This window comes from Scomber japonicus, chromosome 7, assembly GCF_027409825.1.
Source record: "Scomber japonicus isolate fScoJap1 chromosome 7, fScoJap1.pri, whole genome shotgun sequence".
Taxonomy (NCBI): Eukaryota; Metazoa; Chordata; class Actinopteri; order Scombriformes; family Scombridae; genus Scomber; species Scomber japonicus.
The window spans coordinates 21,153,553-21,174,159 of record NC_070584.1 but is presented as its reverse complement, the minus strand read 5'-3'; the positions used below and the strand labels follow the sequence as shown (position 1 = coordinate 21,174,159).

The following is a 20,607-nucleotide window of genomic DNA, read 5'->3' as shown; positions in this document are numbered from 1 at the left end:
TGTCATAAAAAAATCAAATGGAAATCCAGCCATGTAAACAAATCATATAACATCAAACATTAAGTTTCTAAAACCATACACTTTATTATCCATGAATTCTATCATGATGAGTACCTCTGCTGATATTCATCTCCATCTGTTTTTTTTTTACACTACAAAAACAGTGATTAACTACCAGAGGCCAGATGTATAAACGATGAGTCCGTACAAATAACACGCGTATGCCATTTCCATCACATAAAGTGGTTTATAAAAATAGAATGTGTGCACCTCACACATACCTCAGACACGATTCACTCATTTTTTTTCCCCCTGAAGCAAGCCGCAGTATGAGTTGGAGAGAAAACTATAAATTGCTCCCTGCAATGTGGAACTAACTAATGTGATAATGCTGCATAAGACATTTGAATATTGTTGTGTATCAATTTGGAAAAGTCATTAGTAGTACAGAAGAAGAAAAATGTCCCACTGTGAATAATGTTTTTGAAAAATGATGTGCTTATTTTTCATGACATCTGTAACATATGCAGTTTCACAGTTTTGTTTTTCACATTATGTTATTCACTCACTGACTTTTCTGTGTGTGGAAAACTTAATTCATACAGGATGACATGATTCCACTTTAATTTTTAGTGGAATCAGCTTTTAGAAAAATCTAGACAGATTATAATCAATATATACAAAGAAATGAGGAAATCAGTCAGCTTTTCTGAATTGAAACATAAGACACTTGAATGAAAAAAGCACAAAGATATTAACTGACAAGCTCAAAGGTATGTGACTGTTACCAGAAGATATGTGACAAACTGTATATTGTGATGGGAAAGAGAAATTATATCAAGGACTGTTGTTGATGTTGTATACCATCACCCAACTCTTAAGTGCAAAATTGTTTGACCACGAATGGCTTTGGATTCCAAACTAGTGGTGTTCTCCCAGAGTTGGTTCTGTGTTGTACTTTAAGCCCCCCGTTCCAGTGGGGGCTGTTACTGTCTGATGTCTGCTGGTCTGAGCTGTCTCTCACCTTCAGCAAGGAAGATCTGCATGGCTCGGTAAAGTAGGTGGATACCTAGCTCACGCTTCCTCTTTACCTGCCAGTTGGACACCACACCATAGTAATCTCCCCGCTTCTGATTGGTGAGCATCTTTAACCCTGGGACATGATTGGAGAATGAAGTGGGTTATTGACAGGCTGAACGACAACATTTCCAACCACTTGATTGTTTAGTTTGTGCTTTTTTAGTTGTGTTCACAGCATTATTAACTCTACTAGCACTGTGAAGAAGAAAATAATCTAAAGTAAATAAAAGGAAGGACCAGTGAGATCAAAACAGACTCTAATTAAAAATATAACAGCCAAATTCAATATCATAAATGTTGACTAGAAAAATGACTAGATTGTACCTTATCAAAAATGAACAGAAACTATTGCAGGTACTTTTAAGTTGCCAGTGGTCACATGTTTGATGTTAGTCGTACTGAAGTTATGATATTATATCCAGTAATAAAGGCTTTAACATTTAATAATTACAGAAGTAAGGTAGCTACATATCGTATATCCAGTAAAATTACATGTGAGGAACAGTTGACAAGATAATAAAATGAGTGTGTATACTCTATGGATCATATGGATTGAACCAATACAAGTTTGGCCACAGCTTGTCTTTTCAAAAAGTCCTTATATTGGTTAAGTCAAATGAAATTTATATATATAGGCCATTAATATAATTCACAAATGTGTAAGTATACAACACCATTTATCCTTGTTCACAACCACATTACAACATCACATGCCCTGCATCTTACTTTCAAGCCCCCTGTTTATTACAACTATGAAAATACACTTATACAGTAATATTATGGCTCTGCTCACTCTCCTTAGACTAAAGCTACAACCTAAAAAAACTGAATCATATAAATATATATCTAATAAATGAGGAATGGTATCATAAAATAAGCGTTGAGACGGTGAATACCCAAATTAAAAGCAGATGGGTACTGAGTTTACACGTTATATTCATGAGTTTTCCAGTGGGATAGACAGAGAGAACTGGTTGAATTTCACCCCCCTTCTACTCACCCATGGCCTCCACCATGCAGGCCTCTCTTGTGTATGCCTCCACTGGAATGACGTTCTGGAAGCAGTGCAGTGAGATGACGCCCTGCTTGGAGTTCCATACCTGAAGGATGTGCTGCACTTTGCTACACAGTTTCTGTCACAGAGGAGAAACGGAAAAAAGTGTTTCAAATACAATTTCTACATCTAATTTAATTTAATTGATCTAACTTACCTTAGAGGTTTTGTCCCCTGTGTAGTACTCCAAAGCCTCATACAAGTGGCTGTAGGGACGGGAGCGTTTCCCCTTGCCCACATAAAATATAGCGTGGACAAATGTCTGGAAACACTCCTGTGGAGTCATAGTCTGACTCCTGAATGGGAGGTTGACAGTGACTCTGAGAGAGCAGAAAATTAAAGATCCAATTATGACACAATTATTACTTAATATTTTGTAGATTTTTTGTCCATGCATCTACTAACTTACAAGTCATTTAACTTGTTTTTTTAATGTAGTTTTAGCTCTGTGTACCAGATAGGATTTTTCTACACCTTTATTTATTCATGGATTTTCACTGAAGAGTAAGCCTCTCTGATCACATTCGTACAGTTACACATTCACACTTGAAAGCTGCATCATCTAAATCTGGCAAGTTTTGGCCAACTTTTTTGCAAAGCCCATGTCTTCTTGGAGAGCTGGCAACACTGCCCAGAGGAGAGCAAAAACTAACACAAAGCAACAAAACAGACAGCAAACCTTGGGTCAAGCAGAAGGTAGTTGAAGCTGGACTTGATAATACCCTCCCTCCACTTTCTGTTCTGATCTGGTTGGTCAAACTGCTGGCATAAAGCCTGCTCGTCAGCCCAGCAATCAGGCAGCTTGAAAGTCTGCAGGACCAGATTCAGTTCTGGACTATAACCGAAATCTGCAGGAATTTAAAATAAAAAAAGAATACAAGAAAATGACTTGCTGTTTCAGTGACAGTGGTGATATCTAAACAACACAAGAGAGCTTTAATACCAAAGAGTTCAATTTTCCATTTTTTGCTACTTCATAAGAATGAAATTTAGGTACAACAATCCAAAAATCACACAATCATTACCTGTGTGTGATTGGTCTGACTGCTTCTGGTCATGTGGTGATTGGGAATTTGACTCCTGCAACCGGCGGCACAGCCTTCGCATGTATGTTGGCCTGGTACGGCTGTTGATGGGACCTGGTTTCTCCCCCAGCTCCAATAGCCTCTGTCTCAACTCCTTGTCAGTGATCCCTTTGGTCTCTAGCAATAACCTGTCCCATCCCTCATCTCTTTCCACATTTTGTAATGTCTCCTGTGGTTTCTCATTCTCCTTTCCTTTGTTCTGCTTCATGTCGGTCTGCATGGATCGCCAGTCATAAACGATGGTCTCCTCATTGCTAGTAGTACTCATGCTGGAGCTGAGGGAGGTGTTAACTGTAGGTGGGACATGAATCTCAAGAAGCTTGTGGCCTTGTTCTGTATCAGTGTAGAGGTACTCCACTGGTTCATCCACATCCTGAATGACTGGACGCCCTCCAGGGGTGTAAGATAGGTTAGCCAGGTGCTGTGGCCTACGGCAGCTCGACATCCGGCTCATGCTGTATCTGGGGGTACATCCGGTGCCTGGGGTGCAAGGAAGGTCAGAGTCTTCTTTAGATCTTCTTGGGGAAAAATAGCTGGAGCTGGATGAAGATGACACAGAGTCTGACTGAGAACTACAGTCCTCAGTGATCCAGACATCTTTGTTTTTCAGACAGTCCACATCAGGGGCATCATCTATATTTCCCCTTTTTGTTGCCTCATCTGTACTTGTCAGATCATCAGTCACAAAATCACTGCCCTCAGGGAGATCCATGCCTTCTTTTCGCATAGCCAGTATAATCTCTGCAAGGTTTCTTTCATAAGTATCCATTGAAGAGTCCTGATTTTTTTCCAGTATGACTGTATCACATAGAGTCTGTGATTCAACAGCACTACCAGTGACACTCCTAGGTAGGATGAAGGTATCAGCTTGGCTGTTGCTAACACTTGAACTGGCTTTAAGGGTGCTGGACTGTGTGTCCTGGCCATCAGTAGGCAAGGAATCTCCCCCAGTGCTGCTCCCTGAGTAGGATGGTGTTACACATGGTGCATGTGGTGAACTGTAAAAGGCATCGCTGGTCTGACACCTGAGTGTCTGACGCTGTGATCGAACCGGAGTAGGCAATGTCTCCTCAAACAGGGAAGATGTGAAGAAGAGGCTCTCAGGCGTTTTGCTTGTTCTCAGTGAGCAGCGACTCAACCTTGAACGTGTCCTGCCTGTTACAAAAGGACTTGGTGTAAATGTATGGTTGAAGTTTTCCTGAGTTGCTTCAGCTGCATCGATCATTGGGGTTTCTGCCTTTGGTACATGATTTTTTGGGTGTTTTCCTTCAGACAAGACCAGGTTTTCAAGAATACCTGGTAAATGCTCAACACTTTCAAGTTCTGAATTTATCTGAGGTTCAGACTGAGCAGTCTTTTTGGGAGATACAACACTAACAGATATTTCCTCTACCACAGGGAGTAAGAGTTGCCTGGGGTGTATGGAAGCCTCCAGGGCGCTGGTGTAATGGTCACTCTCACAGCTACTATAATGACTACTGCTGGTCCCACTGCTGCTGCTGCCCCCACAGGAACCCACTAGATGCCCTGGTATATTCCCCTGAGGCTCTTTTACATTTTCATCCTCTTCTTCATCATCACTGTCTTGAAAAGCACAGTGATTAATGATGACCGTTTTCTCCATGTCCTCTTCTGCGCTCTCACTGCTCCCCCTGCCAAAAACAAAAACATGGTCCGGTGATGTGACATCGATGCCCTGCTCGGGTAAAACAGTGGCCAATCGTTCTGGAACCAGGAAGTCAGAGTACTCAGATAGGTCAAAAGGTAATACGCTAGTGCCAACAGCAGGCGGCTCTTTTGGATATTCAGGACTAAAAACAGGGAAATATTCATCTACATCCCTGAAGCTTACACTCTTACGGATTGCTCGCCTAGATGGTAATGCAGGGGGAGTGTTTCTTTTGGAGGGATAGATTCTGCCGTCGTTTGAAACAGTATTTACATTTGCTTTAGATATGAACAAACCATCATCAATACACAAATCCTCCTCCTTAAGAGTTGATGATACAGGTGCAGGCCCCACGCCAGACATGAGGGTGCTTGACAGTATGGAGGGACCTTCAGATGTCCAGTGTGACAATGTGTTCCAGCCCTCGTTGTGATGCTGTTTAGTGTCCATATTAGATAGTCTGTTATATGACATTCCTCTGCAACTTGGCCTTCCATTAATGCTAGATAGGTTGAAGAATGATGAGCGCCTTGTGCTGCTCAATGGGGCTTCGCCAAAGTCACTTATCATAGATGAGTGGGAACTGAAGCTGTAGTCTGATTCAGTATAGCTGGACATGTCCGCTTGGTCTGAATACACAGCTGTGGAAGAAAAAATGATATAAATTAACACAGTTCATACCAAATTAAAAGGTTACCTTACCACTAGCCAGTAGAGCTGTGCCATATCATACTGACCACGATCATATCACGATATGAATGATAGAGTGGTGCAATGACATATAACGCAGTTACGCTTCCTAGCGCACGTGCTGTAACGAGCTGGCAAAGACAAACATAAATACATAAAGTCTCCCTTGAATAAAGCCTGCTGTCACATGAAAGGAACATTTGTTGTCGTGTCAGATGTTACTTGGTCTATATGCAGCCACAAAGTGGTGTCATTCACTCAGCCGCACCTGCAAAGCATCACGCGTCGCCATGGCAACATACTGCGGACTCTGTAAAAGACATCACACAGCGTCTCATAGCACCTTTCTTCTTAAACAGATATTTAGAATTCATGTTTGCCTTTTTTTCCCTCAAAAAAAGTTAATGTTAAAAATCCCTGCAATCACTGATAAAACGCTGTTCAGTATTTTTTGCTATATTATCATAATATTGTTATCAAAAATGTCCTTAAAATAACGTGATATCATTTTGAGGTTATATATCGCCCACCCCTACTAGCCAGATACTTGGAAGATGTAACTGTAAACCATCTGATTGAGTTGTTGCACTGCCAGAAAACATCTAAGATCTATACTGGTAGTTCGCAGAAGTTTTAAGGAAGTTAAAGCTTAAGAATAGTATATGATCAATGTAATGATTGTGGTATTAAAATCATATGATAATCTGCTGACATATGAACCAGGATTTCTGCCATTGTGTTTCAAGCTGGGCCTGGGTTGAGTTGAGCTGAGAGTGAGACAGAGTGAGTGAGTGAGTGAGTGAGTGAGAGAGGCAGAGACGGAATGTGACAATGAGGCTGGCGACCAGAGCAGAGAGTATGAAATTAACAGTATAGCTATTAACAGTGAAGCTTGTGTACAGTTTAGGCTATTTGTCAGTGAATACATGCTTCAATTCCTCAAGACCCAAGTCTTGTCTACTATTCCTTGTTTCTGCCAAAAACAAGCATTGAGACCTGGGGAGACATGAGAGCAGCTGCTTGCTAACAGTTATGTGTGTTTATAACAGAGAGCAAGAGGAAGAACAGATGTCTCACTCCACCACTCTGTGCCGAGTTTCTGCTGCTGAAGACGGTCACAGAGCGGACAGTTTATAATTGTAGGATCAGTCGTCTGAAGTATTGATAAAATGCTTAATATTTTACAAATTAGGTTAGTGGTTAGTGGTTAGTACTGATTTAAATGTTTTCCAAAAGCAAAAATCTTTTTCTTCAAGTTTTCTTCTATTATGAAAACAACACTAGTTTGACAAATTAATTTTGTACACTAGTAAGCTTTTCTACCAAAAATTACAAATAATTTTTCTTACAGTATTGGAATTGAGGCAAGTCGTCGTCCTCTGCGTCCACACAGCTGGTCTGGTGGTCCTGAAGAAGCTGGGCACATTTTTGATTCTCCTGTTGCTGTGCAAGATGCCCAGGTGTATTTCCTTCCTGCATGAATGAAGAACATGGCAGGAGTAAACCAAACTGAAGCAAATATTCAATGGCAGATATTAGGAGATTTCTTACTGCAGTTCTGGCTATTTTTTTTTAATATTCATTCATCTGTAATGCAGAGCCACTGCAAGAAGTTTCTAATGACTGTTAACAAAAAATGGCTTTTTTAAACTATAGAATGTTATCTTAGATTAAAGTGCAAAATATGTATGTGCAGGTGTCTGTGTATGTAAATATGAAATCATTTTCTATGCTCTGTTCAGGAGACTGACATCTGCACCTTGCACTTCCCTGGAAAAGTAATAATAAAGTTTTTTTTTAAACCCTCCTTACATTATCTTTAAGGCTGGGATTCCCTCCATTCATCAAGAGCAGCCTCAGGTTTTGATAACATCCCCACAGTGCAGCAATATGGACTGGAGTCAGCCCATCAGATGATCTGGGAGAAAAACAAAAAAATACGGTAACACTTTACTTGAATGGGTGTTCATAAGACTGACATGACACTGTCATAACCATGACATGACACCTGTCATAAACATTAATGAGAGCTTATGACAGTTGTCATTAAGTGTCATTCGGTAAATTATGACACTTTTGATGCAAAGTTAAAGTTAAAGTAACCCTAACCCTAACCCAATGTCAACTTTGCATCAAAAGTGTCATAATTTACCGAATGACACTTAATGACAACTGTCATAAGCTCTCATTAATGTTTATGACAGGTGTCATGTCATGGTTATAACAGTGTCATGTCAGTCTTATGAACACCCATTCAAGTAAAGTGTTACCAAAAATACAACCGCACTATCATTAAATCAATTAAACTGCTGTACCAGGTTATGTCTCAATATAAGGTTTAAATGTGGGGTGAAAGTTGAAAATCTAATGCTATATATATGGACAATAATTATGTGAACAAAAATTACCTACCAAGGTGATTTTTCATGCCACTGTGTTAATAACCATACCTGATATTAGGGTCAGCTCCATGTTGCAGCAACATTTTCAAGCAGCGGTTGTTCTTCTCAGTCTCTTTGCCGACAGCCAAGTGTATTGCAGCTACCCCCTTACTACCAACCAAGTCAGGACGTGCACCTTGTGAGAGAAGCTGCTGCACAGATCTGATGAAGAGGTAAGATCTGTTAAAATCTGTCATATGTTGCGTTGCAGGAGACACGGGTATGATCAGTATTACTGTATTGTTAAAAAATACGTCTTTAAGTCAGCACTGTTGTGGGTCTGGTTGTCTCTCAGTACTCCTACATAGATCATAAGTCAGGTCAGATATATTTAATTTATATGGCTCAAAATCTTTGTTTTCCTTGGAGGGCTTCACAACCATGCAAGATGATACCCTCCATCCTTAGACCCAAAACAAGGTCAAACTGATGGCAGTTACATTAATAAAACAACTTCAGAAACTACCAGAAAATGACTTTTTCGTTCATCAAACACACTTCAGTTACCTCACAGTTATATTTTAAAGCTAACTTAGTTACAATCGTGTAAGGTGACTGGTAGCCACCTAAAGATCTAAATCTAGAGGGGACAATATCCAGCCTGGTCGTTTCCTGTAGTCGCATGTTTCTCAGCAGGGGCATGTCTGGGCAAAACAAAGAGAAAGACTGCTCACCTGGGTTGTCCATCCTTCACAGCTTTACACAGTTGACTCTCCAGCCCCCTCGTCTTTCGATCCATGGTCAAAAGTTATGCGTTTATAAAATCTCTATCAGCAACAGCATTTTAGCTTATATCAGTGCAGTATGGTATATAGACAAACAAACACGGCTGGCAAGCTAAAAGCTAACGTTCATAAAGTCTGAGAAGCTGCATACTAGTTATTGCTTGCACACATGAAACTACGGTTTTCTACGCGGTTAGAGAGCGGTTGTTTCACACAATCCTTAGTTATGAATCCTTAGTGTTTGCCTTCTAACTCAAAACACTTTTTTTTAATCCACGTAACCTTCATTTTCGAGGAGGCTGCGTGACCATTTCGCTTAAACTTCCCTCCAACCAAACAAAACTCCCCGGAAGTCCCACCCACAGCCATCTCTGATTGGACAATGCTTTCATTTTAACCAATTAGACGAGACTTTATGTATCCTACCAATGATCCTACCTCGTTTTTGTTGTTCGTTGCTGCTGTGGTTAATACATTAAAAAGTATATCTTTATATATATCTATTGTTTCAAACAGTGAGAATAGACAAGCAGTGAAAACGTATTTCATCTGTGTGTCTTTTGACGTTTTCACTTGTCCCTTTGTTATGTACTTTGCCCATGGCTGTATTTCTATTTTTATTTGTTCCTTCATTGTAAATGTTATGTTTTTTTCTCTGTTTATAATTCTGACCCTATACTGTCTTGTCCTGCACATTTGTTTGTGCTTTGTGCTCTAATAAAGATTGCTCGAAGAAACTTTTGTTTGCTCTTTCTACCCAATGTTTGAACAAAATGAGTTACTCCTTTTGTTGTTCAATAACACTGATAACAGCTAATATGAAAAATTTGTGGTTCAAATGCAGCACCATTTCAGAGACATTTTCAACATTTGCCTTCAGTGATTAAAGGAAGTTCAAAGGTGTGCCCAGATGCCACATAGAACCTGAGTGCATGTCATGAGGAAACAAAAATAAACATTTTTATCCTGGTGTCAAACTGTTTCTCCATGTTTTGTATTCATAAATTAAGTGTAAAGTGAGAAAGGGGCATGGATAGAGTAAGAAGGCACAAGGTGCTATTTCAAGAGTGGAGAAAGATTGGGATATAGGACAAGGATGAACCCACAATACTTTTGCTAAAACAAATGAAAATTAAGTGGAAATGTGAGTTAGTTAAAAGAAAACATCAGAGGCCAGTAGGAGAAAAAAAAGAACAAATTTGTTTGACACATAGATACATTTACTTGCTGTAATGACTCTTATACACAGCAGAACATATGACATTCTGAAATATTACATATTGTTTGGCCATAATTTATATAAACAAATAATCTTACATTTTACAAGGGTATCTGAACAAGTAGCTACAATTTACTCAAAATGGCAGTGATTTGGTTCAAACCAAAACATCAGATAGCAAAGTTATCCCAAAGTCCTCTAAGGGCTGTCAGCTCAGGCTCATACAGAACAGAGGGAGAGAAAAAGGAGGCCCATCAGGAGGAGAAGCAGGCTGGGGTGGATCAATCTGGCGTGGTTGGGTGGGAGTTTGCAGTCCACATAGGGCTCCAAACAGGCAGCGTAAGCCATGGCGTGGGCAATGTAGCTCTGCTCCTGGACCCCGTGGAAGAGGTGTGACATGGGACCTTTTGCAAAGATGGCTACATCTTCTATGCCATGGGTCTCTGAACCAAGAGGTACAGGTGCCTGCTGGCGGTATTCATTATCCGCTGAGGGAGAATGAGAAGGAGGACTGAATTAGCTTTAATCCAGAGTTAAGTGCCACATTAAACATTAAATATAGAGGCCTGCTAGAACAACATGGAAACCACACAATGCCAACCAGGGTAGCTAACAGCAAAGCACTGAGGCACTCAACAAAAAACTTATTGCAGTCTACTACTGCATTATGTAGTAAGTGATCAGTCACAAGTTGGCAGTATTTACAGTCTGCATCCCCATAGGATCATAAGACAGTCTTATTAACACTTGTTTAAAATAGTACATTGCAGACAAACAAGTATTCAGTACATTTCATTACTGAGGATAAAAATCATAAATGGATTACATTTTTTATAAATGACAAAAGTTAAGTAGTCTTGTTATATGATAACCCAGATGAGATGAGCAGATGGAGGTTCACTGTCTGGCCCCAAGTCAGAACAATCATTACTTCTTTACAATAGATATCCTCTTACACCACAAGATGGAGCTACTATATAACTGTGCTCCCTCTAGAGTGATAATCATAGAAAACTTACATGAAACTGAGTCATTTACATCTGGGCGAGTGCCATTTGCAATCTGGTATCCTGGCCCATTTCCATACACAGCAGTGGTAAAGTTTTTGTTGTCATCTGCTACTTCACGAGACACGCCTGTAAATCACAGACCAAATTAATATCAGCAACTTGTTTATTATTTTCAGACATGGAAGATCAGATGATGATCACGGTTTCTGAGAAAACATCCCTCTGCATATGTTTTATCAAAGAGTGTGTCATTTTACCGAAAACAGAGTTTCCTCTGGCAGAATATCCTCCAAAGGCAAAGACATGGGAGTGGTCTGCAGTGACCACAGTCATGGTGTCCAGCTCACTGGTGAGTTCAGCTGCTCTCCCAATAGCCCGGTCAAACTCGACAGTTTCATAGAGCGCTCTTTTGGCGTTCCCTCTATGGTGACCATGATCAATTCTCCCGCTTGAGGTCCAAAAGAAAGTCATCGACAAATAAGTAGAAGTTCTACATCTTGTACATTTTAATAACACAACATTTGTATGTATCTATAGTAACAAATACTTAAATGTACTATAATCATATTGTAATTTGGACAATTAATTTTTGCAATCTCAATAATTATGCCACAGTGGAAAATGTTCCAGAAGTAAGATTTCCACTATTTGAAAAATGTTATCCAAAATAATGACCTGACATTAAAATAAATCCACATTCAGCAGTTTTAAAGTTCTTACAATTAAATTATGGTGTTTGAGAGCCTATGAATGAATTGATGACTAAGTAAACAGTGGGTTTACACTAATATAACATTGCTAAGATATTTTATTGGCTATACAGAAAACAATCACACTCATCTTCCACAAAGAGGTAAAATCCTTTCTCGTTCTTGCTGAGAATCTTGACTGCTTTCTCCATCATCTCAGTGAGGGATGGGTCCGTGGATGCATCACGCTCCAACTCATAGCGACAGTCCCTGGGCTCAAAGAGACCTAAGTGCAGAGACAATAACAGGCCTCAGTTTGAGGTAGAAACAGTAACTTCTAGGATGTTGATGCAAACTTTTAAGTGCCAATGCCATGATTAAATTTACACAATGTAAACTCTTGAGTGAAAAATATCTCATTGCTCAAAATATAAATCTGTAAGCTCCTAATGTAAAAAGCATCCTTTCCACCTAATTGAGACCATCAGATTCACCCAATCAAAAGTAATAGTTGTCACAGATTAATTTTCTTTCAATTGACAAATCATTTCAGCACAGCCTTTATGCAATAGCTCAGCTGTTCACATACAGTCATTATTTTACTTATTTTTTATTTGAGTGAGATTAATGCTTATAATGAAACATTATGCAGAGAAAGGCAACTGCAAGCTACATTTTAAATGCTGTGTTGTTAGTCTTTACTGTATCCAGAGTAACAAACTGCTGATCATGTTTTTAGACCTTGCACCATGTGTAACTGTTAAACAGAACTATTCTTCTTACCCATCAGGAAGTCCGTATTTGAAGGATTGACAGCATCAAAATCTGCTTTGTTCCAAACATATTTAGCATTCTGTAGGCCATGAATAGAAAAAAGGACACGTTTTTTTGTTTGTAGCGACAGGGGAAGGGGTTGGAAACATGTGATCACAAATGTGTAATCGACCATTTACCTTTTTATTTTTCAGCCACTCTTGAACAAGATCCTGTCCATCAATTCGGGATCCTTTAACGGTTGGATACTCTGGGTCCTGCACGGTTGTGGGAAACATGTACTGACGACCTCCACCCAGAATGACCTTGATTGAGAGACACATTAACAGTTTATGTATATTTGATAGATTATAGCAAACTTTCTGACATCCTTACTATGATCCTATACTGCCTCTTCATCCAAGAGTCACCACCCAGTTCACTGACTAAAGAGACTTATAATATATAACATACAGTATATAATAACAATATTGTATATTTTAATCAAATATTTTGTATCAGTTATATACAAATTCCATTGCAAGTGTGCTCTGGTGTTTAGATGCAAAAATAATTTTATATTAAGGCTTACATTTATCTCTGTGTTATTAATCAGCTGATATGCAATATCACGGCAGCCATTTTGGACTGCTTCAGCGGGGAGATCAGAGTCATCATACCAGCCTCTGTCAGCACTGTGAGCATAGTTTGCAGAAGGAGAGGCATGCTGCACTCGGGTGGTGGTGACAATTCCAACTGATTTTCCTAAAACATAGAAAGTGGAGGTCATCATTTCAACATTTTTACATTTTATATATCTTGGAATGATCATTTCTTGATGACGGTGACCATTACTCTCAACTATTACAATTAAACTGTTACAAAATTCCAGTTGACTTTCTAGGACACATTGACATGCATACTTACCTGATTGAGATCAAAACAACATTTAAAAAATCCAGAAATTATCCACAGGACATGCAAACTATTAATTCAAAGTTTTGCAGTTCACTTGATAATAATTAAGTGTATCTCTTCTTGTCTATCAGATGTATTTTCTCTGACCATTATATTCATGTTCATAAAATGCATTTAGGGTGAAAAGGCCATACGTTCTTTGACAGCGGCCTTACATGCACAAACAAACAGAAACATACTATGTGTATACAGAATAGTAGTGTTCTGAGTATATCTCCTGAATAAATAACATACAGAATCAAACATAGACATCTAAATAAAACCACTATAAGGAGCCTAAGCTTACCTGCTCTCTTGGCACGGTGCAGAACAGATTCAACTTCATTACCAAAGGTGGTACTACAGTTGTACCTCGTGGTGGAAGCACTGACACCCAAGGTGCCATAATTGGCCTTCACTCCACATAAGTATGCTGTGGCTGTGCCAGCACTGTCTGGCATCTGCTGGTCCACGTTATATGTCTGCCGGGGCCAAACAGAATCACAATTTATCAGATGTTCTCATCCTCTCACTGTAATGGTTTAAATTTCAAGTTATAGAAGTTATATTCTTGGACTTACAGTAGCAGTCAGATGTTTGGACTTTGTCATTCAAGTGACATGAAAGGTGTCCAAACTTTTGACTGCCAGTGTATATGAAGGGGTGCTATTATGACATGAGCAATATATTTTTTCAATATGTTTGTTAATCGTTCCTCATCTTGTAAAAAAGAAATAATAATAATTTCATACAATTTGATTTAAACAGGTTAGCTAAGTGTTACAGGCCAACAAGAGTAATGGCCAAGCTGAAATTATTTTTTACTTATTGATTATAACCTATTGATTAGACCTTGAAATACCCAGTAATCACTAATATCAAAATTATCAGGAACATATGCAAACATACAAGTATATGATTAGCTTTTTATGGCTGTACAAGCAGCTCAAACACTTCTACGTGACGTCAACGATGAAAGCACGTAGTCTTATCTCTGAACTACAGGACTCAAATTGCTACCACTGCTAGCCAGATAACATTGTGTTGGTTTTATGGAACTGTTTAAAGATAATGACGACAGAAGAGCACGTGTAAACAGTGTTTTACAGAGCTGACAGCATACATACGTCACAAATCAAGTCACATGATCAAAATTCAATAAGAAGAGTAAAGTGAAAATAAACTAATTGTTTGTACTTCATAATAATATGTGGGTGTAAAAAAAGGTGTGTCAATGATTGAGAAAGAAAATTGTGATCCTAATTCCAGTGGCTGTACACAAGGATGATACAGTTTGCACAGTCTTTACAATCATGATTAGTATGTGTCCATTATCCTCACATAACACTGCATCAGTAAATGTAATTATACATACATAACACATAAGTGCATGTGTGTGTGGTAACAGTTTAAATCCACATTCCTACAGAGCAGTGTGAATGTGTTAGTCAGAGTGGGCTGACCTTAGACAGCGCCAGGTGAGGGAAGGTATCCATAACCAGACTGGTCTCCTCTCCAGATTTTCCTGCCAATTGGCCTTTGAGGATACGGGCAGCGGTCACTGTCGGTACACCCATACCTGGAAGCAGGTGGAAGCACACCTGAATGTGAGATAACATCAGCCAAGAAAGCATAGACTTGCCATTGTTCTGAGAAACTCATAAAGCTCAGCCGAAGTGAGAGTTTAAAGGGCGGTGAAGGACATTCAAGTTATTCACAATCACAAATGGTGGAGAAAATGCAGAGTGAAAACATTAATATTCCACATTGCTTCTCTTCCACAAACTTGATTATGTTTTCTTATATTTCATTATCCTCTTGTCCAACATTTCTTATCAAAGCTTGTGCTATCATAGGGAATTGTCAATCCATTACCGGATATTGCTGATTCAGGTTGAATGAAGCTTCAGCTAATTTTCTGTTTTCACCTTACTTGTTGTGTAACATAAACATTATATCATCCCTGGGTATAAGATTTCTTAAGAATCACTTAAGTTACTAGTCATATGTCATTCATTCATAGAAGAGTAATGTCACTTAGTCTCATGCCATAAACGTTGCAATTTGTTTTCATGAACATGTCACTGATGGGTTGAGTCAATGTTACTGATCAATCCCAAACACTGATAAAATCTTAAACCAGTTCTTATCAGTATGCGCTGCATGTGGGTGTTGGCTGCTGTAAATGCACAGATCCACTCATCCATAAATTTACAATTCGTGCAATGAGTTGCCAAACTAATCTTTGTTCATTGAGTGCAGGGACAATAAAGCATGTCATCTTACATGTTGGATCACAGAAGGAAGTGAACTGTGAGTACTTTATCCATTTGTGAGGTTTGGGCTCATGGCTAATAGGTTTAAGGCTTTCCTCACCCAGAATATGACTTGTTTTGTTTTTATTTCTCCTAATTTAGTGAGGAAAGAGAGATTTTATACACACTTGCATCTTCCAGATCTAACAACCAATGATGCCACCAGTACATTTCAGCTTTAAGGGGGGGGGGGGGGGGGCAAACTAATTGAATTGTACCAGTTCCTGAAATTCCAACAATGCATGATGGACTTGACTGAACTCTTTGCTGTGATTTAACTTATTGTGTTCAGATCAGCTAAGGACACAGAAGGAAAAAGCTACAAATGTAGTGTAGACTGTGGTTTACCCTCAGTTCATTTTGTTATGCTTGGATTTCCACACAGAATTAACTGCTGGCTATCATGTGTCAACATCCATCTCCTTCTACTCGTAAAACCATACTTTTTGGGGTCACACATAGTTGGTGTACATTGCATGCTCCCTCTCTCAGTGAGGAAACACCACAATGATAATGAGACTCACACTTAAGCTCCATGGACTTCTTCTCACCTGAACAAACAGACTGAACTAAAGGGAGGAATGTTACTTTATTCAAAGAAATGACTTAAATGGTGGGAAAGCTCCATTCTCAGACTCACCGTCCCCCAGGAAGAGGATGAGGTTCTTGGCTAGGTGGATATTAGGCTCAACATTCAGGGCAGTGTGAAGAGCCTGCCTCCCTTTGTTGTTCCAGTAGCTGGCATGGAGCTCTTCCTCTGTGGAGAAGAAATAGTCAGTGTAAGTGTCATCCACATCCAGAAGTAGCTCATTACTGCAAATACACTTCTACTCTGTAAATCTACATGAGCCACATGGCTGATGCTTTTATTCTGAGTGATTTGCAATGACAGGAATATTAACATCAATTATTCAATCTCTCTCATTAAAAGCAAATTAATTAATGACACAGTGAACAAAGTTATAAAGTCCAGGCACTTTTCCCAGGATACTGGAATTCATGCAAAACAAATATGCAAGTGAAACAGTGAAAGAGAAATATGAAAAATGAGAGCCTGTGTTCAGTCAATACATTAATGTCTGCGTAAATTATTAACGTTTTGGTTTATTTTATGACATATGTGAAAGCCGTTGTAGCAAATGGGCATCTTGTTAAAATTAGTAAATATTTTAGAGGAAGAAAGTATATTTTCCTGCAGCTTCAATGGAGTCCTCTGTTTCATCAAGACAATATTTTAATCTTGTCACACATTTTACTTCTAATTCAAAGTTGATATGTAATATGTGTTTCAGTCTGTGTTGTCTCTGAAATCCAGTTTTTCAATTGCAATGTGACTGAAATCTGAAAAAGAACATGTTTCAGTTTCTGCAGTTAATTCTTGTCCATCAGCACCAATATGTAATAGAACCTTACCTGGAACAGACAAAGCCCACTGCACTGAAATCAAACTCAGTAATCCAGTAAAAATGATCTTGTGTTTCCAGGCCATTGCGTTGACTGTATGTGGGTTTACAAAAAAATAACTGCTGAATAGCTTGTCCACATACTCAGGTCTCTTTATAGCTGAAGCCAAGGAGCAAAGGTCACATGGAGGAGCCTTACAACATGAGACCAAAGGCAGTAAACTGCTCTAATGGTAATTTCAACTTCTTTGTAAGATACCAAACCGGTCAGGTTATGTGTTCTACCTCTATCTCTGACCAACCTTTGACACCCATTTTAAATTGTGTTGACTAGACCTCTAAACTTCACACCTCAGGGGGTCGGTGCTGATACCTGCTAAAGACAAAAGAGTGTAAAAGCACACCATAGGTAAGAGGCCGACCCCACAGCAGACAAAGGATGTAAAACACACCCCAGGGTGTTTTCATGTCACAACGCATGAATTTCACCATCAGTCAAATGTTCAAGGGATAATTCACTCCTTATCTATTCACCACACGGTCTAGCTTGTTGTGGTTGGTCTCAATAACTCAGCCCCCTAGTACGGTGGCCGAGACCCGCCATGGCTGCAAATAAAAGTAACGCTGCAAACAAAAAGAAAAGATGCTGCAAATAAAAAGAAACGCTGCTGCATATAAAAGAAACACTGCAAATAAAAAGACACACTGCAGCAAATAAAAAATGCTACAAATAAAAACAAACGCCGCTGCAAATAAAAGAAACACCGCAGCAAACAAAAGAAACACCGCAGCAAATAAAAAAGCCACAACGGAAGTGGATTACCGGGGACTGTTTTTGCCGAAACACCAGAAGAAGAAACAACAACAGGACTACGAATTGGAAAATGAACTAGAAAGTAACTGAAAATGATGTTTAATGTCGCTACATGTACTTTTTAATGTGTTATTTGGTCAGGCCATGTAGCTCCAGGTTTGAAGTTGAACTGGAGAATGCCGGTGTATTGTTAGCTTTGGCTAACACAGCTGTATAGTTCCGGGGCCTGTTTCAGGAAGCAGGTTTAACTAACTCTGAGTTAAAACCTTAACTTTAGGTTGACTAACTCTGAGCTGTCAAACTCAGAGTTTTCAGTTTCAGAACAAGTGTTAACAGTTAGTTCAATCAACTCTGAGTCAAAGTAACTCTGAGTGAAGCTTGTGCATAAGGGGAAACCAAGCCCTCATCAATGGAGCACGGATAACATGATTCACCATGACAACAGGAGAAACAAAGGGCTCAGTCCTGCTACTTCTCTCCAAAGGAGTTAGAAACATTAATGAATACATGCAGATGATGAGTACCGGTATATTTAAGAAAAGACAGTCAACAGTGAGTATTAATGAAAAAAAAAAGAGAGAAACATTTTGTCTCGAGTGGTCGACTTATTCAACATTTATATTCTGTGTATGTGTGTGTGCGTGACACATTTAACATTCATGCAGACCCCAACAGGTACAAAACGTAGGCCTACTTGGCAGCAACTGAATATGAAATATAAATATAGCTCAAACAAGTAAGGTATTGATTACAATTGTGGTGTTGTTTAGCCTGCCCTACCTCATTAAACATCATTTAAATGCTACATATTTCAGTAGTTGATGAAATCTTCTAAGCAAAAAAGAGTCAATTTTTCAGCCATCCCAACACTGCCAGTATTTAATATTGTCTATTTGAAAGCAACACCTATGCCTTTATACATATAAACACTACAAAAGTGTAAACGTTTCAGTGCAATAGTCAAATTTATGTTTTATGTTTGGGCACTTTCACCTTAATTTAACAGTAGCTGGTATAGAGAGAGAGAGAGAGAGAAAGTTCCTCACTGGTATCGAACCAGCAACACTGTCACTATGAAGCATGCGCAGTAACCACTTGGCTATCAATCACCTTCAAATGCTGCGTTTGTGACAGCCGGACAGATGGTTGCCTTGGAAACATGAACTTGAACGGAGAACTTATTCTGAACTGAGAGTATGTCCATGTGGTGTCGTACAGACGATACAAGGGCTGAGAATATTGTTCAGATAAATTATCGATTGTACAGAAAAATGGAAACATTCAAACAGAACATCATCAGAGAATGATAAAACATCCTAGCGGGTCCGATCACCCTCTGACGGAGATTTGTGCTTCAATATTAACTGACTCTTTAAGAAACAAACCATGTCTGACACCTCCTTCAGTCTGCGGGCTTCAACTGAAAAGGAGGAGAAACTCAGGGTTAGTTGAAGAAAACCTGCCAGCGAGCAGGTTAGGTTCACGGAGTATGTTGCCAGGGTAACTAACTCAGAGTTAAGCTGAACTGGCTTTGTGAAACCGAAAAACCAGAGTTTCCCTCATCTCAAGGTTAACTAACTCAGAGTTTTCACTAAACCTGTTTTCTGAAACAGGCCCCCGGCAGCTTATTACTGCCATTGTTGTTGTTGCTTGTACGTGTAGGTCAGGAAAAGACGTAAAAGGGACCGTGTATGGTTTGTTCCGTGTTGGACTAAATACATGGACATATTGAGGAAAGTATTTCGATTTTATGGAAACGGATTTCATATTTCACAAGAATGGATACTTGGCGAGCTGTACAAAAGGTCCTGTGTCATAAGATGATGGTTGACAGTTTGTCACCGGCAACGTGAGGAACATCCTCAAAGCCGCATAAACATTAGGGATGACTAACTGCAGGCCAAACTTCAATATGGTTTCAGCATGTTTGAGGGTGACTTGTCTGTTTCAGCCAACATGAGGATGGGGATCGGAACTGCAGACACTTAAAACACGCTGTTCCGCCTACGGGACGGGTCGGAGGTTGGGAGGTAGCCACAAGTTCTTCTGAATGTTTTAAACACCAACCCTTAGACATATATATTGTTGTATACATTGTTAGAAAGCTTAGATTGCCCTGATTCATTCAAGACCACTCATGAATGATATGGTTGTTCACAGCCGTAATAGTATTAGCGATTGGCTCGACTAGACACTCAGCTAAAGTAAAAACAGCTATAATCTCTACATACCTTCAAAGTCTTCCCTTTATCCACAACGATCATCTTATGACACAGGACTTTTTGTACAGCTCGCCAAGTATCCATTCTTGTGAAATATGAAATCCGTTTCCATAAAATCGAAATACTTTCCTCAATATGTCCATGTATTTAGTCCAACACGTAACGTAACACACACGGAACAAACCATATACGGTCCCTTTTACGTCTTTTCCTGACCTACACGTACAAGCTACAACAACAACGACAGTAATAAGCTGCCGGAACTATACAGCCGTGTTAGCCAAACATGGCCTGACCAAATAACACATTAAAAAGTACATGTAGCGACATTAAACACTATCATTTTCACTTACTTTCTAGTTCGTTTTCCAATTCGTAGTCCTGTTGTTTCTTCTTCCGGTGTTTCGGCAAAAACAGTCCCCGGTAATTCACTTCCGTTGTGGCTTTTTTATTTGCATCGGTTTTTTTATTATTTGCTGCG

At 39.3% G+C, this 20,607-nt stretch overlaps 2 protein-coding genes across 2 annotated transcripts; both read right to left on the bottom strand.

Annotated features, from left to right (window-relative positions):
* Positions 1-794: 794 nt before the first annotated feature.
* On the bottom strand, positions 795-8,758 carry ankle1 (ankyrin repeat and LEM domain containing 1). Its single transcript, XM_053322988.1, has 9 exons — positions 8,694-8,758; positions 8,029-8,181; positions 7,391-7,496; positions 6,928-7,051; positions 3,160-5,529; positions 2,814-2,982; positions 2,292-2,454; positions 2,081-2,213; positions 795-1,153 (listed from the first exon to the last, which is right to left on the bottom strand). Exons 1-9 carry the CDS (start codon positions 8,756-8,758, stop codon positions 987-989), a joined length of 3,450 nt encoding a protein of 1,149 aa, XP_053178963.1. The 3' UTR covers positions 795-986.
* A 1,424-nt stretch (positions 8,759-10,182) lies between these two features.
* Positions 10,183-17,179, bottom strand: LOC128361454 (alkaline phosphatase-like). The gene is made up of 11 exons (XM_053321924.1): positions 17,101-17,179; positions 16,328-16,444; positions 14,836-14,951; positions 13,680-13,854; positions 13,008-13,180; positions 12,616-12,741; positions 12,446-12,515; positions 11,810-11,948; positions 11,231-11,421; positions 10,983-11,099; positions 10,183-10,451 (listed from the first exon to the last, which is right to left on the bottom strand). Exons 1-11 carry the CDS (start codon positions 17,174-17,176, stop codon positions 10,183-10,185), a joined length of 1,569 nt encoding a protein of 522 aa, XP_053177899.1. The 5' UTR covers positions 17,177-17,179.
* Positions 17,180-20,607: the final 3,428 nt, after the last annotated feature.

What these genes read in the sequence shown, in the direction of transcription:
- ankle1 (XM_053322988.1), bottom strand. Translation starts at nt 8,758, where the DNA reads ATGGATCGAAAGACGAGGGGGCTGGAGAGTCAACTGTGTAAAGCTGTG. An exon ending in CTTGCCTCAATTCCAATACT is followed by an intron (nt 5,530 to 6,927) that starts GTAAGAAAAATT and finishes TTTCTTCCACAG; the next exon opens with CTGTGTATTCAGACCAAGCG. An exon ending in TACCTTCTGCTTGACCCAAG is followed by an intron (nt 2,455 to 2,813) that starts GTTTGCTGTCTG and finishes CTGCTCTCTCAG; the next exon opens with AGTCACTGTCAACCTCCCAT.
- LOC128361454 (XM_053321924.1), bottom strand. Translation starts at nt 17,176, where the DNA reads ATGGCCTGGAAACACAAGATCATTTTTACTGGATTACTGAGTTTGATT. An exon ending in GTGGGCTTTGTCTGTTCCAG is followed by an intron (nt 16,445 to 17,100) that starts GTAAGGTTCTAT and finishes TCTTCTCCACAG; the next exon opens with AGGAAGAGCTCCATGCCAGC. An exon ending in CAGAGGAAACTCTGTTTTCG is followed by an intron (nt 11,100 to 11,230) that starts GTAAAATGACAC and finishes TGTGATTTACAG; the next exon opens with GCGTGTCTCGTGAAGTAGCA.